Source organism: Colias croceus, chromosome 8 (assembly GCF_905220415.1).
Source record: "Colias croceus chromosome 8, ilColCroc2.1".
Lineage (NCBI taxonomy): Eukaryota > Metazoa > Arthropoda > Insecta > Lepidoptera > Pieridae > Colias > Colias croceus.
Genome location: NC_059544.1, coordinates 8,046,479 through 8,065,474, shown reverse-complemented (window position 1 = coordinate 8,065,474; position 18,996 = coordinate 8,046,479). Strand labels below are relative to the sequence as shown.

General features: G+C 31.9%; 1 protein-coding gene across 1 annotated transcript in view; it reads right to left on the bottom strand.

The window, feature by feature from the left end:
- Positions 1 to 659: 659 nt before the first annotated feature.
- The window catches only part of LOC123693889, a 76,694-nt gene continuing 58,357 nt past the window's right edge, over positions 660 to 18,996 (bottom strand). The window contains exons 3-6 of the mRNA XM_045639155.1: positions 6,783 to 6,997; positions 4,766 to 4,901; positions 3,108 to 3,367; positions 660 to 1,780 (exon numbers count right to left, since the gene is read on the bottom strand). Coding sequence (XP_045495111.1) covers positions 1,568 to 1,780; positions 3,108 to 3,367; positions 4,766 to 4,901; positions 6,783 to 6,997 — 824 coding nt within the window. The 3' untranslated portion in view covers positions 660 to 1,567. The remainder of the gene's footprint in view (positions 1,781 to 3,107; positions 3,368 to 4,765; positions 4,902 to 6,782; positions 6,998 to 18,996) is intronic.

Sequence of the window (18,996 nt, the reverse complement as noted above, 5' to 3'; positions counted from 1 at the left end):
TTTATCATTCCAATTAACCATTGTCTTAAACCCTTGATATTTACAGAATACGAGTACCTAATTGCTTTGACAATCATTACTTGTTATGCTAGATTAAAATAATAATACTGTCCACTAAAAAGGAGTTAGGTAGGTACTGAATTTAAATTTAAATTTCAATGTTATTGAACCTTAACTCTAAAAGTATTTTCTACACTGCACTTTTCATTATTTAATTGATAATAATTGAATTTATTCGTGTTTTTTTTAATAATTTGACGTCTATTTCTTAAGTTGTCTCTGGCCGTAAACATTATATTCATCGACAATATAAGTACCTAATGTTATACTTTTTCATAACATTCTTTGTTGGCGCTTTAATTAGTGCTATTAAAACACAGTATGAAATTGTATTAAAACAATCGTAGATTTAATAATTTGATAATCGTGACGTGTTAGCACCGAAATAGCCACTTTGCGTAAATTAATTAATTATTTTATTTACAAAACAAATCTTTGTCGCATACCCAAAATCTTCAAAATTTAAACATATAAAAGGAATGTACATAATATTTTAAAAACAGAAAATACATTCAAATTAAAAAAAAATATATTAACGTTTTTGGAGAAATAAAGAAGAAGAAGAAACAATTATTGTTTCTCTAGTTAATAAAGCACTCGAGTTTTTTTTTTAAGAAATACAGCAGGTTTATGTATTAAGTTAAGCTTTTTATTTTAAACACTGGCTGTATACTTTACCTTTCCCTTCTATTAAAATAATCTCATAATGAATGCATAGTAAGTACGACATCATAAAATCTCTTAGGTAATGAATAATAACGTAAAGGTTTTAAAATTATATTGACTTACACGTGTATTTTTCTCTTACTAAATAATATAAGAATGTAAGAATATTAACTGACTAGTTTTATAAGTTATTTGAAAATTATTTATAATATTTTACCGGTTTACGATTATAGATTATATTTATAAAAAGAAAATTGGCGTGAGCTAATTTCCGCGCAAAGGGAAAAATAATTGACATTTTTGAACAAGAATTTAATTAATACACCCACTCAATTCTTTTTCTTTGGCCTTACAATCTCGCAATATCATTGTGTATTTTAAACATTCTTATACTTTAGATATTGCTAATTATAAATAGGTATATTACAAAAAATACATGTTTCGACAATATTCGTCACATTTAAATGTTTTGATATGTGTTAAAGCTCTCATGGTCATGGTCTCAACCACGAGATAAGATGTTCAATTTAATTACATTTCTAATTAACTTGAAAATTTCATACAATGTTCTAAATTACTTACGTATTCTTCAAGTTATTATGTAATTAATTCAGTTTGAATAAATAGGAATGCCAATATTACATGTAAAACCCTCAGCTATTAAATTTTTCCCGTACAATAAGATTACAAGCCTATCGAACTGCAAATAACTATTCTACGAACCTTTGGAATCGATTACGAGTCTTAGACAAATGAACTCGCATAGAACCTATACAAGAATACACAGTAAATTTTATACGAGATACTTGAAATGTAATGCCAGAACTATATAACAAATTGTCTATGTAATTGGTAGGTGCATGATTGTGAAGATAAGTATTAATAAGTTTGTTGCTATGGAGAACGCGGCGTGTGCGGAGTTTCCCGCCGCCTGCACGCGGTCGGCTCTAGAACTTTCTGTGAGTTCCCGAGAACGCGCGTAGCCTTTCATCTTCTCTCCTTGTACGCTTTCTTCGTTGCTCCTCCAGTACACTGTTGCTATTGTAGCTAGACACTGTAGACATAAGACAAGGTTATTCGGTTATAAATTTGTATTATGGATATTGTAAGAAGATAATTAATAATCTCTTGATAAAATGATAAAATATGGACAATTGGTAAATGGTAAATAACGTTATGACGAAAAGCTCTTCTAGAAGAAGTCTAATTGAATAAGTAAATGTTTGAGTTTTAATTTGAAATAATTATTTTAATTTAAAACCTACTTAATACTTAATCAGATTTAATGTGCATGTAATCGTTAAAAGTACGTAGGTAATGCGAAATTTTTATACACGGTAGTCTCTTTGATAGCCAAAAAGGTTAATTTATTTTTAAACTGGTTATTGGCTTTGTTCAGTTTATTACACATATCCATTGTCTATGTTTTTGTATACACTAAAGGTAAAATTCATCGCAAAGGTCATTGGGTATATTTGACTCGGTTCATGAAAGTCTACGTTCATGAACCATATGTGTTTTATATTACTGAACTTGGTCTCACTTTTATTTACGAATAAGAATTTTCTCTAAGTGATGGGAGGAGGGGCATATTTAACTTAAAGTGGTGTAATCCCATCCTTTTATGAGCCGAATGAAAATACATATTATGTAGAGTCGATTTTTAGATGAAAGATGTTAATAATGATGCAAGATGTTGCATTTCAATTCTAAACTTCCATTGTCTATGTAATCGGTAGGTGGTGGTCTATAGAATAGGATCATTATTGTGTTGCAGATATATCTAGCTGCTCCCAGTAGGTATTTGTGTATGTGCCGCCCGTGCCGTGGGTCAAATGCCAGAGCAGAATGCCAAATAACCATTATTTTATAACAATAGATTAAGGAACGATATGAATCATTCATATAAAAAAAAAGTTTTGAATTTGGAATCCGCAAATGAGTTTCTGCAAAACGAATAAATTCAACAGAAAATGTATTTCGTCTGCTTTATTTTTAATTTAAAATATTCGTAAACTGACCGAATACAACTCAAAGATAAATAAAAGATAACAAGTTTCCTTTATCGGGAAAATGGATAAAAGGAAATTTTGTCACCCACTCTTAAATAATATATTCATTTCGCAGAACGTTTGCAATAATTTTGTGGAGAGACTTGTGTAATTTCAAAGGATAAAAAACTGATACTCCAATTGATTTTTATTCAAAACTACATTTTGTCTTTCTGAATTATAGATCTACTTTTAGAATTGATAAATATTCCAAATACAGGCACGTATCACCTACGTAACTTATACTCAAAATTTTGTGAAAAAACATTTTGCATACACAAACACTAGAATGCTGTATCTATCAAAGCACACACACCAAAACTAGCTTACTTTCAATTTCAGGTCTCCCTTCCGAAAATGTTTCGGTTTCACTTTGAAGTCGAGCGCCAAGCTCGTGGTCTCCAAGCCGTCATCATGTTTATGATGTTCTGGGGGTAGTACCGCAGCTGCTGGCGCTGGTTCCCCATTAATGTACCACGCTAGGCGAGTGGCTGGGCGCGACCGACCTGATGTGCAGTTGACCTGAACCCGATCCCCCACGTGGTATCGCAGCCGCGATCCGGTTATAACCGGACCGAAGGCGGGTAAAGCTGAAATAATCGTGATGTTAGATTGACACGAATTGTGCAGCTGTTATTTAAAATAGACCATGTAGTACACGGAAAAATAACTTCATGTATTGTTTGGTATAAGAAATGTTCTTCACTTATTCACACCCCATATAGCATGGTACCTACCATTGTACGTACCTACCTGTTAGCTTAATGTGCATTAAAAATCAAATATTATTACATATATGAGACATTTTCCTTTATGATCAACATTTCATATAATATAATATTATATTCAAACGTATACGTAATAATTTGAAACCTCGACAACATTTTCAATTTTTCATTATTTATTTCAAAATATGCACTTTCAATTTGTGTTCTTAATAATTTATGTTCTTAGTAATACAAATAAGTTTTACTATCATGTTGCAAGAGAGATGAAATTACATATTTATCAAAACAGATACAAATTTAAACAATACTATGTCATCAGATAGCTTTAATTTAACCGTATTTAAATTGGTGTTTGGCGCCAAATTAAAGGCTTAGTTTAGAAATTAGTTTAGTTAATTCAGATTTGCTGTTGTAAACCAACGCAATTCATTAGTTAGACCTCAGTTAAAAATATGAGAGGTACTGTTTCAAAAACAAAATAAAAGACTCGATCTCGCATGCAGCAAAAAACTAAAAAAACGTTCTTTCCTACTACCTATCTAAAAATTAAGAAATATAAGATTGTCTACAGAAACAAGTACGAAATTCACTTAGGTGATTAGATTCACTGGACTTAGGTCTAGAAAATCTTTAGGTTTTATATCCATCTAAATTCATGAAAGATTTAAGATGTATAAATGTTCACAAAATACGACTTACCTATTGGTTCATTTACATGTTAAATTTATTGGTCGGGAGCGTTACCGTAGTGATCGATTTATACCCGGTTCTTATACTTAGAAACGATTCGTCTACGGATGGCTACATTTTGTCTTATGTTAAATGGGAGTTAATATGTCAAACTTAACTGTTCGCAAGTGGGACGAATTGCTTCTGAATATAGGATTTGGGTTACTGCATGATTCCAGAAGGGGCATATTGAATAACGGATATCACAATATGACATGAGTGTAGTTTAAACTAATTTTTTGCAAATTTCTGTGATTCTGTCAGAAATAAACAAATAAATATAGAGGTATAAATTTTCTCCCAATTACAAAATACATCTTTTAAAAGCCACAATTATATAGCATTTTTATTTGACCCAAACAGAATTGAATCAAAAATTAAACACACCTCATAACTTGTCTTAATCTTAAATCCTGTACAGTACAAAGATATTCCAACTTTTTAGTTTCCGTATTGCTATAACATATTCCAGTACATCTCTGTAACATAGATACGCTTTGGCATATCCCGATTGAATTACATAATACATACCAACAATGATCATGTCGGAGTGGTCAGACACCGTGGGGAACAGCGGGCGCTCCCCGGACACCTCGCAGCGGTACCGGCCGCCTGTCTCCAGGGCCGCCGGGGCAAGCGTCACGTTCGCGCCGTTCGGACTTGACTCCTGACAGAAATGACCTTGACGTGAATAAAACATGGCTGACGGTGGGAATGTTGTTTGTTTATTTTGACATGGATTTGTGATGGACTGGGAGTAATTGATAAGCACATGGATAAGCGGGATTTGTTAGTTTATTAAATCACTGTGTGTTTGGTTATTATTGGCAAACTAGGTCTTTTTTACAAAAATGTTTAGATGAGTTTTGGACTTATGTACGTACTTTCATCATTGTCTATCATAATTTCCATTCAAAATAGAAATTGAACATGTATTTAAATATGAAATTGAATAGAATTTGTAAATAATGGTATCTGTACAAAATATTGCACGACCGTATATATAGGGAAAAGAGATGCAATCGCAATTTCATATCCATATCTCGACGGGAAACAAAGTATAAACGAAATGGAACAAGCGCACGTGTTATTTGTTTGTTTGAACACCTAAATTATTTTAAAATATACCCAAAACTAGATTGGTGTGTGCTTTCCTTTGTTTTCTAATGGAATAGTTAATTATGTGTTTAGGTGCCACTTTTATGCAGCACACCGTGTGTGTCCTTAATGCAAAAAGTTACATCTATTATTATCTACACAGGATACTTTTATAACGTTGGGTTTTATTAAAATAATTCCATTAAAAGAAAACTTGTTTAGAAACTGAATTAAAATGAGAATCTAACTTTTGTCCCTAACCCACAAAATAAGAGGAATCGATTAGGGTTGGCCGGCAATTTTCCCTTTATTCTGAAAAGTATTCTTGCGACGAATATCAACGTGAATATGGAGGTAGGAAAACAAAATGAAATAATGTTTACACTTCGCAGTTGTTGTGTTGCTAAAGCAATTTACGATTTTCTTCTGTATTAATTCATTTACATAACTTGAAGCACTAAAGTCGTTGCGAGTGCAAAAGTTTCTACCATTGTGCTAAATGCAAAAGTCCGTGAAGTGAGAATTTTAATAGCGTTTTCACCTAAGTTGCGGGACTTTCGCAAATAGTGAAGTTTGAACAGCATCGCGGTACGAACTAATTGCGGGGAAGGCGAAATAGGTTTTCATACGCGAGCGTATTTACGCACCTTCCACTTCATGTGCTAATATCCGGGCTTAGTTTACTTTAGGCGCATGAGAGCCCCCTCCCGTTCTCACTATTCGCTACCCTATACGTATACCGGTATGGGATAAAGCAAGTAATTAAAACGCTGAATTATAATCAAACAATGTAATATTTACTTATAGTCAGCGAAATATCTTCATAAAGTTTCATCATAACTGATAAATATTTATGAACTGTTTTTCATAAAATTCCGACATACCTTAATTAATTTGTGAAAACACTTTATTAATTAAGTAGCTCGAAATTGTGCATAATGACTTCACTCAATTTATTATTTATAAAACATTACTTTCATTAATTAAATTAATAAATAATGGAATGTATAAGATTGGTAATCCGGTGTACAATATTAACATTTTAACTAATTATCTGGTACCTACTAATAATGGGTAGAAAAAATATTTTCTGGCATAAAATATATTATCATGATTAGTTTCCTTAATCCATACCTAATACTTCAGAATTAGGTACGTATCTATTAATTAGTTGTTGTTTTATATGCAATATGCTGATTGCTCACCCATGGAAGCTATGCTATTTCTTTATAGCATGCTTGGGAGATGCTAAACTGATAAAGTTTAAAAAATTGATTGAATGGTTTTATGTCCATTAAAATGTATCTACTAAAGATAGATCATAGACTCTGTATAATTTGAATATGTATCAAAACTACGATTGATTCATTGTAAAGTGTATTTTAATCGTCTATTATCTACATATTATGGTCATTTTATTTAAACAGATGTAACCTTGATCATTCCATACCTCAACGTCCACGCCCGGCAGAGCGTATTTCCTCCTCGACTCGCTGTTCCCGGGGACATGTCGGAAAAACTCCTTGCCGTCTTTGTACCATTTGACGGAGTACAGCACGTCTGAGGGGCCGAGCTGCCAGCGGCAGGAGAGAGTCGCTCGCGTACCGATCGGCACGTGGGTTGGAACTCGCAGCTCTAGCAGTTCTAAACTTCGCACTGTGTATTCTGGAAATAAATATGTAGGGTTAGAATTATTTTATTGTGTAGGTTAATGGTTTAATGATTTTGACTTGATTATTGACTGTTTTTAACAATACCAAAATTCGCGAAAATAATCATAGTAGGTACATCTTTTTTCATCTTCTATCTTTTTTGTACATATACCGTATACCACATATACATATACCGTAGCAGAAAAATATAAAATAATCTACTAAGTATAGAAAAATAACATTACATGTACGAAAAGGTAGCCTTTTTGTTCAAAAGCAATCTCTTCCAGGCAAACCTGTTGATAGGAATGTTGGACGTAATAATATTATATTGTTTTAGTAAAAAAACAGAGAAAGATTTATATAATTCTTTCATTTTATACATCAGAAGTAAATCCGTTTAGCAAAAATAATTGTAGCGTACGGGCTCAGACTAACAGAAAACATATATAAAATGTAAAAACATTCATGTTTTTATAATGAATTTCAAATCTTGTACATGTTTTGATATTTTATTGGACATTTTTAGATGAATTTTATTTATGTTTTAAAATAGCCATAAGTTCAATGACAGACTTATAATACAGATGTTGGCTTTAAAACAAAAAGTAAAAACATATTCCCAGTATGACATCGAAAAACTAACTAAAAATTATACCCAAAATAAGCTTTCGCTAAGTTATTTTTGAAATTATTTAGATACCTGCGAGAAGTGAAATACTAAAAAATGTACGACGGAAAACTAATATTAATTTGCTAGCTGCGTAGCGTAGCGTAAAAATATTTCACATGTCCTCCATAATAATTTGTATATTCATATTTTTATTTGCCTGTAGGTAGTTACGAAGGCAAAAATCCATTAAACGGCACGTCAAATAATTTCCCATGTGACGGCATTCGTGGGCCGTAAAAGAGGCACTATTCCGCCGCCCAACATAGGGCTGTTCACATGTAGTTTTCATTTTGTTTTTATTTCTAACTAATGGATAATAATTAGTTCAGCGTAAAATGAGACCAGGTCTAATGGATGATATTTTGATAATTTTGCTTTTTCATTTATAAACGCCGATACAGAGCTCGTCATAAATGTGTGTATTAATTCCTTGACTTTCAACCTTCAGAATTACAACCTTTTGTTTTAAAAATGAAAACAAACAATCATAACAAAGACAACTTACTTATCGCAGAACTCAACAAATATTTATTGCCTTTTGATACGATATGTTATGGATATTGTATAAAATATTACCTCCATTTGATCTATTACAATTGTTTTATTGACAGCCCTAGATCGGCGGGTAATTTTACTTTACAAGCCGCGGGGAGCGCAAATGTAAGTAAATTGCTGAATAAAGTCTTCACCGCGAACATACTGCGCCTATCGATAATAATCCTATATAAAAAACGTAGATCAACACTATGTAACATTATTATTTCATACATACTTTTTTTAACTGTTCAGCGCATAATAATGATTCAAAATGTTTGAACATTTTATGTAACGAATAAAACGGCTTGTGGTTAACTAGCCTAATCATTTTAAAACTTTATTATAAAGTAAACACAAGATACCCAGAACTCCACGTGAAGATGAAAACCCACGGAAAATTTAGCCGCGACTGCGAAAGTAAAATAAAATAACACCTGAATAAAACAAGATCACTGTTAAAACTATCTCTTTCTACAAAGCTTCTATTAAAACAAAATAAGTAGGTAGAAAAGTAATTTGCCTATTATAAACATCTGTATTGTTTAAATTAGTTCGCAAACCGCGAAATAATGCTGAAGTAATCAAAATAAATTGTATTTGTGTTTTGTTATCTCCGTGCTTGCATTCGCTGTAGAGCGACCCCACAGACTCGGATTACAATTCTAGATTCCATTTTTATTCAATCCTGGAAACTGCATTTTCTCAAGGAAAATACTATGCAAACGAAGTAGTTGCGATACTCGTATACTAGTGTATAAATATTAGTTTGCTTCGGCGTCAAACGCAAACATGTATTCTGGGAAACATTTTGGATATGGCAAATTTTACAACAATAGAGTAGCATAAGTCATGACCCTATTTTTTAACGGAAATTACATTCATTTTCAGATTATTATTTCAAAGCGTCTTGAAATAAATAGTCCAATCTCTGGAAATAAATTTGTTAGTCTATTAGACCGTGTTCTTCAATGGTACACTTAGTTATGCACAGATTTAATTTCGTAGGTACAAATTTCATTAATTGGTGCTAATACTATGAATGCATTCAATCTACAAAATATTTCAAGTCAAAACTCAAAGCTTTAAGCTTGTAAATCACAGAAAGCGTAACGCATGTACAAGAGTAAAAAGTTCGTTGATCAGATCATTTTAACAATTTAAATTAGATTAAACTAATTGATGGTAAAAATATTATTAATCTGTTGCTATTGACGACAAAAGTCGAAGCATGAACCTCTGTATTTCAGCTGGTAATAGCCAGAATAACTTGTTAATTAGTACAACAAATTTAACGCAATACGCCAGAACTCCGCAGTCGGGAGTTATAAATTTTACAAAAATTCCGCACTACGTTATAATCAGAGGTAATACAATGTCTGGGCTACTGCGATGAAATATTGAAATTTGCACATTTATTGCCGCAAAACCCCAATTTTTCTACAACATACTTAAATTTTTGCGTGTCATAGAGCTATAAGTAATTGAATTAATTACACGTATGTTGTGTGTCAAAATATGAATACATAATTCTTGTCACGGCTTATTTATTTCGGGAATATTAAGAAAAAGTAAGATAGAGACAGTGCCTAGAGAGTATTAATTAAATATAGATAATATTAAAAATGCATATCGACGCTTTTATTTTTATAAATATTTTATCTCCTTTCCAAAGTTTTTGATGTCGGTGTGCAGAGACGGGTTACGCAAATTATAATTAAATAACGTATGGCAACACAATTATTTTGATTTTATCTTAATATAAAAAATCTGTATCAACTTTTCGGAAACATATCCTATAAAGCCATACAGGATTATTCTATAAACACGTCACCAAAGTCAGCTTGTATTGCAAATAATATTCCCCAGTCATAATGAAGCGATGATCTTTTGAATGTTCAGCGTCGTATGGTGTCTGAAGTGTTATGAGGGAGATAGCGCACGCACTGGTACAGAGTACAGAGGTACTCTCAAGGAGCACCTCATGTCACCGAGGGGATATTGTCTAGTCACTTCGTGAATGGCTGGCTTTATTCAAATTGTATGCTTTAGTTATCTGTGCTAAACAGATGATTGATGTTGTTTTTAATTAATGATTTTTTTTTATTTAGCTTGTTAATTAGTCCGTTGGCGAGCGATCGCTTTCAATTAATAGAAATATAAGCTACTATGAACATGGAGATAGATGATATTATCTTCCTTATAGGAAATTATCTCTATATATGTATACCTAAAATTGTATCCCATTTCTCTTGGTCACGGCCTCACGCGTGAACGGTTGGACCGATTTCGAATTAAGATTACTCATAAATATAATAGTAGTAAACATTTAACGATATTGTCCATCTATACATAATTCTGTTTTGTTAACTTAAAATTAATCTCCTTTTATCAACTTTTATGAAATTGATTTTCTTTTGTTAAGTAGCATTTCCACGAAACACAAATAGAAGCTAATACTTTCTACTCGATACAAATTGCTTAAAAACATTTCAATATAAACTTGAATAGCGTATAATATTGCGTCAGTAAAAGCTTCCAGCTATAGGTGCACTATCAATGTAATAACAAGCTGCGCATATTTCAAACGGTCCCGGTCGTGTGGATTTCATATATTTAAAATCATACTATTTCCAGTTTCTCGCTGAATTCGTAATAAGAACAGCTATGGGTATCAGGTGTATTGATGTTACGACTCCCAACAAACATAATGTATTGTTTCAATACCCGGCTGCTATCGCGTCGCCCTCACCTATTTCCTATTTCCATTTCACGAAATATTCTTATAAATCGCGAAGGTTTATTATGCCTTCGTGACCAAGCGTCTATCAGTCAATTTGTTCGGGATCACGTTTCGTTAAAAACTTGCAAAATTCACTGTAACATGACGCTTCAAGGCGTTGTTCGACGCAGCTACAGAGTCAATAAATTTATGTTTTAGAGATCGGTTGGTGAATTTGTTTGTGTAGTGATTCATCAAAAACTATTATATTATAAAATTGTATGTTTTATATAATCAACACAACAATTTACTAAAATGTACAACCAATAAGAAACATGTGATAAAACTCTTTGTAAACATTACTGATACATTTATAGAAAGTTATCTTCAGATCTTCATATGTGACTTCATTGACATTTATAATATAAAAAACTAATTTCCCCAAGTATTTGTCTCATTACACTACACAAGAATAGGCTCTGTTGTAACGTAACAATGCTTAGATATGAACAGAATATGTACGACCGTACGTCTGCAAATTAGGATGCCCTAAATTAGCTCCCAAGTATGATGAATACAGCCAACTTCAGATATAGAATATACCAAGCACCATTCATCTTAGTTAAAGATAGAAATTTGACACATTTTATTGTTATATCTACTACATTTTGTTGAATATTTAACGCAAAGTACTAAACTTGTGGAATATAAATTCTAAACTATACATATCAAAACAAAGATAAAACCTTACTTCAAAGAAGGTATACAAAATAAGCATACTTAATATAAATTAAAAGAAACGTTAAAAGTCAGAAGGATCGTTAGAAAATTGCCTTATTTTTAGCCTTTAATAAGGCTTTATTGTTATCTACTTACGTTTAATAACATTTCCACGTGGAGTTTTTAAACAGGAACGATTGCAAAAATATACTGTGTGTACACATTAATTGTTTACACACATTTGCAGCACATGAGAAGTAATACGTCACATAGCTCAAAAGTTGTTATGGAGAAGCAACAATGTTTAGTTTCTCAAAATTGTACAAACAAATTTTCGCTTTTATCAACCAAACTAATTCCACTTGAAACAACATTTTATCGGGTTATGGGGGCGCACATTTTCTAAGGAACACAAATTATTATCAAGGACAAATAAATAGCGTATTGAATATGCCGAAAGGCAATTGGTAGAGGCATCTGTTTAATGTTTATCACAAGTGGTGTATAGCGACGTATGGACCGTTCGCACATGAGTCCTCAATTAAGTACAGATTAATCGAAGCTTATTCATATGGAATACAGTGTAATGGGGTTATAAAAAGGTTTTTATGTAGGTCTATAAGATTCTTTAGAGATTTGTTAATTAGGGCTCCATTTTCATTAAGTATTTAATATGTAGATTGAAATAAGATGGAATAAATTAATTTTATTCTATTCATTATCATAATTGCTTCATATTTACAATTAATTTTTTTTTCTACCGCGTAATTTTTTGGTAATAAACATACGTATCGTATTTTTATTGTTGGGAAAACAATAACTATAGATAATAAATTATAATAGAGTAATGTTAAAATCAATTTTTTTAACACCTACTCAACGTATAGCTTTATATTAAAACTATCATTCATCCTTATTTTTAAACCTCTATTAAATTCTTAAAGGATTTGTCGGGAACTTTTATAATCCCTTAAAGGAGTAGAAGTGTGGCTTGTAAGTGAAAATTCTCGAAGACATTTCCAGTAACCGCGTAGAACGCGATAAATTGAAAACTTACTTAGTACAGCTTTAGTGAAGTTAGCCGTATAAGCCTGGATCTAGCCCGGGTCACTGGGTTATAAACTATATCGAAACTACCTAGAGGTAAAACCATGATAAGAGGATAGGGTCAATTGATTTTCTAGACTAGTTCAATTTAAGCGGGAATGCGTATTTCCTACAACTGTGTTTTCCTAATCCTGTTCCAAGGGAAGTGTGTTGTTGTTAATAGGGATTGTATTATAATAATACAAACGACTTATATTTTATTTTGAATTTATGCAAATCAATAAATTGATTCTTTCGTGTGATTTGTGATAGGTAACTGGTAAGCAATAAAGGTATGTCTTCGTTTCTACGAACAAATTTTATAATGTACAAACACACTAAACTAAATTGGTTTGTAAATATAGGTGATTAATCACCGTGAACCTTTATTTCAAGTTTTTTTATACTTATAATTGTTGAAGGTATGTATTAACTTACCAGAATATATTATGTAGAGTTATTTATTTTATTATGTCATGAATAACAAGTATGTGCGAATGAGAATACAATTTTGATGTACCATTCTTAAAATATTTTAGAAAATTGTAGCATTCCGTGCAATATTGCATGCAGAAAATTATGTTGTTAATTTTATACATTAAATTTTTATTGCGCAAAACTGCTCCGAGAACATTTTTAAGATGCTTATTGAATGCACTTTATTACAATGAGCGTTCAAGTTAGTGCATACAGAAACCTCTTAAGTATTTTAATTAAACTACTCGAATAATAAGCAGGCTAATATTGAAACCCTAACACGGAATAACAGGGGTTCTTCAGTCTTCAACTCAACTCGGCATTCCTTGACTTAAAGCAAACTTTCAATACGGCTTCTTTCTAAAGCTACCTTACTTGTGTTTGAAAATAAAATTCTTTAATGAAATTATTTAATTCAGAATTATGACTCGCACTTCTTGGCCCTATTTATTCTAAAGGAAACTGCATATTTTATTTACAAGTGTAGGTACATTCTGTGTATTTTATTTGTATTCGTATGTCGGTTAGGCTGGTGTTTGAAACTGTTCTATTTACTTACCTACTAGACTAACAGGATTTCTATTGATTAGAAAGGTTAACCTAAGGTTTTAAATATTAATTTTAAAGCAAAATTGTTTTATTTTACAGACACAACTGCTCTCAAGAAAAGACACTTAAAAACTTTAAGTCCATATCTATATCTTATCACAAAAAAAGCTTTATACCGCGTGGGATGACCGTTCATATAATATTAAAACCACAAAGAAAGATTATCTCCTTAATAAATACTAGTGCGACATCATGTGGCCTATTCTCGTTTTCTTAACGACAGTTTCCAAATATGCAAATACAAGTGTAGTTAAGAAATATTTACATTGTTTAGTTAAACTTTGCCCAATTATATCGTATATGCCCTACGATATGAATAGTTTCCCACTCATTCGCATATCTTCAGCATACTCAGCATAATGTCTTCAAACATTACCTGATCTCCGCTTTAGCGGAATCGTTGTTAATTAGAGGAAGTTTCGAATCATACTTGCGAAGGAAGTTAACTAATTTTACCGCTAAAGACATTACACACAACGCGTGAGCAAACTTTCTCGAACAATGTTCGGCGTATATTCTAATTTTTAGCGTAATGTAAAATATCGTGTGTAAAAGTGTCGTCGGGTGCTCAATAAATATGAGCGTGAACTGTAAACAGGCGGTTGTGTATTTTATGTGCAATTAAATGCGGACAGACGGGGCATGGGGCGCCCCGCCGCGCCGATACTTAACAGGGTGCCGACTCAGTAAATAAATACTTGCATCTACGTACTGGTTAAAAATTAATTAAACCGCACAAGTTGGTGTTGTGCTTATCCGGGCGTGATAATTTCGAAACTGCAGCCGCCGGAATGGTTGTGAGTAAAATTCAAGTTGACTGTGAACGAACGTTATTCGACAATGAATAAGTTTTCCTATAAAAATAAAGGACGATAAACATTGTTTACCTTAAAGAGGAAAAATAAAATAAATTTTATTTTTTAAGGTATAATAATTCTAAACCACTAATTGCAAGTATTATTTATTCTGGATTAAGGAAACATCTGAAAAAAGCATAAGAAAGAGAGTAGTACCTAATAGTTTAATTACACCATTTCAACTCCACAAATTATTACATAATGCATGTATTCAAGAATTATTGAAATAGATATTTTGAAAATAATTTGTATTTACGCTATGTTCTGCGAAAAAATTTTTTAATAATAATATTATTAAGAACTAGTTATAGCCCGCGACTCCGTCCGCGCGGATGTCGGTCTTCGCGTGGAATGTGGATGGTTTATTTCTCCATTTTGAGTAAATCTAACAATGGCATCATAAAAATGTATATTGGACCCAAATACGGCTAGGCCTATTATAACAATACGTAACGTGTGTTCGCGGTTCTCGGAACAACGTTTATGGAAAAAACTGAAAAATTAAGATTAATTTTTTTCTACGCAATTTTCCAGGATAAAAAGTATCCTATTTTACGCCCAGGATAATAAGGTATAATTATACCAAGTTTCATCGAAATCGAACCGTTAGTTTTTACGTGATGTCTTCACATACAGACAGACAGACAGACAAAAAATTTTTTATTCACATATTTGGGTTTGGTACCGATCCAGTAACACCCCCTGCTATTTATTTTTTCAATATTTTCAATGTACAGAATTGACCCTTCTACAGATTTATTATATGTATAGACTAGTTACTTGAAACACAACGATGCAGATGTTGCTATGTTGATGGCAATAAGTTTTAAACCGTAAACTTATTGAAACTTTTCACGCATAGATGTTGAATAGGTACTTATGCATACGCATAAATTACATAACATTTAGTAGACTAAGAACTATCCGAAACTGTCTATCATACCCATTATCTAACACGGAGCGACATATTATTATATCTAAACTTATAACCAAGTTCTAAAGAACATCTTGAAATTCTAGTCCACGTGCGTCAAGAGAAGACATAATGCATACGAGATTCTGGTTGAGGTTCGGTCAATACTGACAAGCAACACATAATATGACCTACGGGAATACATCTACAATTATAACACTAGATATTGGAACGGTAAACTCTGTCGGCCGCCCTAAAAGGCGGAGTCGAAACGTTAATTAGTTCCGGAAACAAGCTGCAGCATTCTGATAGTGTTTTTATGAACACTTGCGTATTTTTCACTTTATTTTACCTCCCGCTTGTTATTGAGTTAGGAAACAATATTACGTAACTAGGTTACTACGTATGTACTGCTTTCTCGAACATTTACATTGACATCACGTTCTTGAAGAGCTATGAAAAAATAATAATTTGTCATTCTAGAAATAATTAATTAAATTCTAAGAAATATTCTTTACATTTTCATTGCTTTTATACGTCCTATATTTGATCTATTAAGAAATTAGTTACAAGAGGTAGTAGTTATACAATTTAATATAATATGTAGTAAGTAGTTGTTTGTTATTTTTAATTTAGTATATTGAATAATAATATAGATAAAATAAGTAGGCAATATAGCCAACTTAATCTTGACTTCTATAATTTAGGTAAAAAAGTTGATTTAATCTTTTTATTCGTATTTTTAAAAAGATCCGATCTTGAAATTCTTTAACTAACTTAAGCTTAGATACCTAGTCTTTTAATATACGTGGTCAATATGAACAAAGCCTGTGCCAGCAGGCCAGCAGCTAGTACATAAAACTAACTTTGCAAATTGACTGAAAATATCAATTTCAACTGTAATAAAAATAAAAATTAACCCAAAATTTTACTAGGCTTCATCTGAAGCGCTTTAACGAATACTAATTTGGTTCTGAAATATTGACGTGAATTATTCAATGTTACACTCCATTTGTTGTACTTGTATCGTTTGTGACCACGTTTTTATAACAAGTACTCCATCTCAGTTCTTTTAGCATTGCAAAACTGAAAGAGTTCTTCACACAAAATGTTTATTGTGCACGATAAACATTGTGTATTACGAACCTTTTGTCATATGAGTACTAGCCTTTTAAACATACATTTATATATTAACCACAACATATTTGTGCAATCTCACTGTAAAACGATGCGATATGTTATTCACAGCTACGTTACTGTAGTACAGAGTGATCATTTCTCTTGCGAGACAAGTAATATTTGGTAGTATACATTTTATAAGAATATGAGCGGAATGACTGGCACGCACTTAATGAAGGGTCTAATAAGCAATATATTAGATCTGGCAATCGATATTCTACATTGTTAGGTATAGTTAGGCTAGAAACTAATTAGAGCTCAGATTGATATTGTCATATTATTATTTTTTTTACGTGTATGTAGGTACTGAAGTAGGTAGGTAGGTAGGTCATAATGTAGGTACTGAAGAGTCTGAATTTAAGTAATAATAATAGCAGATAGTATAACTGTCAATTTAATTATACTAATTTGTATTTACCTATTGATTTTTTTTTTTATTTTAAAATAAGTTTTTAACTTTACCTCGAATATCTAGGTACTTACGATAAAATATAAAGTTATAGAATTAAATAAATACAATGTTAACAGTGGACTTGAACAATTGAAAACTATATTCAGCCCGTGAGATGTTAAAATAAAACATAACATTTAATGGATATCCTACCTTCATATTTGAATATACTTAACACGAAAAACGTTTTATTCAATTTATCCGTACCTATACCAGAATTTTAAATCAAATAAAATAATGTTATCTGTATATTAATACATTCAACGCACTTTACATGTATGGATTTCTAAAAAAACATTTTCTCGCGAAAGTTTGTTTTATGAACTACATAATTGATTTTCAAAAAGAGGAGCGATCTCAATTCTTAGTAAGTATATTTTGTTATTTATCTTTTTGAAAATCTTTTTTTAAGTTAAGCTAGCTACTAATAACTTACAAAATGCTCTTCTATCATTCTAGATATGTCCCCTGGTGGTTCAATTGACCCATATTTTTTTCCTATGCGGGCTTGTAGTCTATTAGTATTTGTCATATGTTTTTATGGAGATATATTGTTAGTTGTTACCCAAAAATGTTGCTAGGCGTCAATCGAACATTGAAGCATTCAATAAGTTAAATCGGGATGTAAATTTATGTCAGTCTAACCCATTATATGTAATATACATTACTCGAGTGAATAATTGAAATAATCCATGTTTGGCTAAGTGTATAATACTAAAATCGACAAGTTCTCTGCCATTACTTTGTCAAAACACTTAAGATATTCCGATATCGTTAAATTTATATTCGCCATGTGGTAGATACGGAATGAAGTCATCTGTTGAATTCGGAGTTACTTCTGCGAATGCTGGAGTATAAAATCAATAATAGAAAGTAAAATTTTACTCTTTTTATTACCTACACGTAGGTATATGCATTTTACTATATAGATGAAATTAATTTATTTGTGGCCTTTTTTAGATTTTTTTTATCATACCAGTAAATCGCTTTTTAATCAAGGATGACCCTTCAGACGATGATGCAAACTAAGAAATGATGTAAGGGTACATAAAAAAAGTCTCGTGTGTATGATGTACCTAGCAAAAGAGCTTTCAGGCACATATTAGATACTAGCCTCAGGCATTACTTATTTATGACTTATTAAAAAACGAAATGATGATTAAACTGTTCATCATAATACTCGGCACACAAAATGTCCCTTAAACCAGACAATGCTCAACCGAACAACGCTACCCTACGTCGTTAGATCGAGTTTATGCACGCACTCCTTCATACATTTCAAATTATACGCAAAAGATATAAGCCAAACGCTTATCCTTTCGCACACATAGATAAAGTTCGCTTATGTTTGAATGGCAACGACTGACATTATCGTAAAAGTACGAACTTGTGTTGAAACAGCGACGAAACACAAGGGGCTCACATACAATTGCCGAAGTTTCCGACGTACGTAGCTCATACGTTTCCATTATACGTGTGATAAATGTCAAACGAATATTACAATCGCTATCTGGCCTTATTTAAAATTGATAGAAATTTTTATTACGAAACGTTAGAACATTGCTGGTAACATTCGTACTAATGGCATCTGAGAGTAAGAAGTGATGATAAAAGTTAAACACCAATCTTTTTAGAAGTATGAAAACTTTCGCACAGTTCGTTTCTATGTTTCGTGTTTATGCTCGATATGGGAAAAGAAGCCTTGAAAGAAAATCCACCCGATATAAAATAGATTGAACTTATTTACTACCAATATGATGTCGTTAACTATTAAGCCATAAACGTTATAAT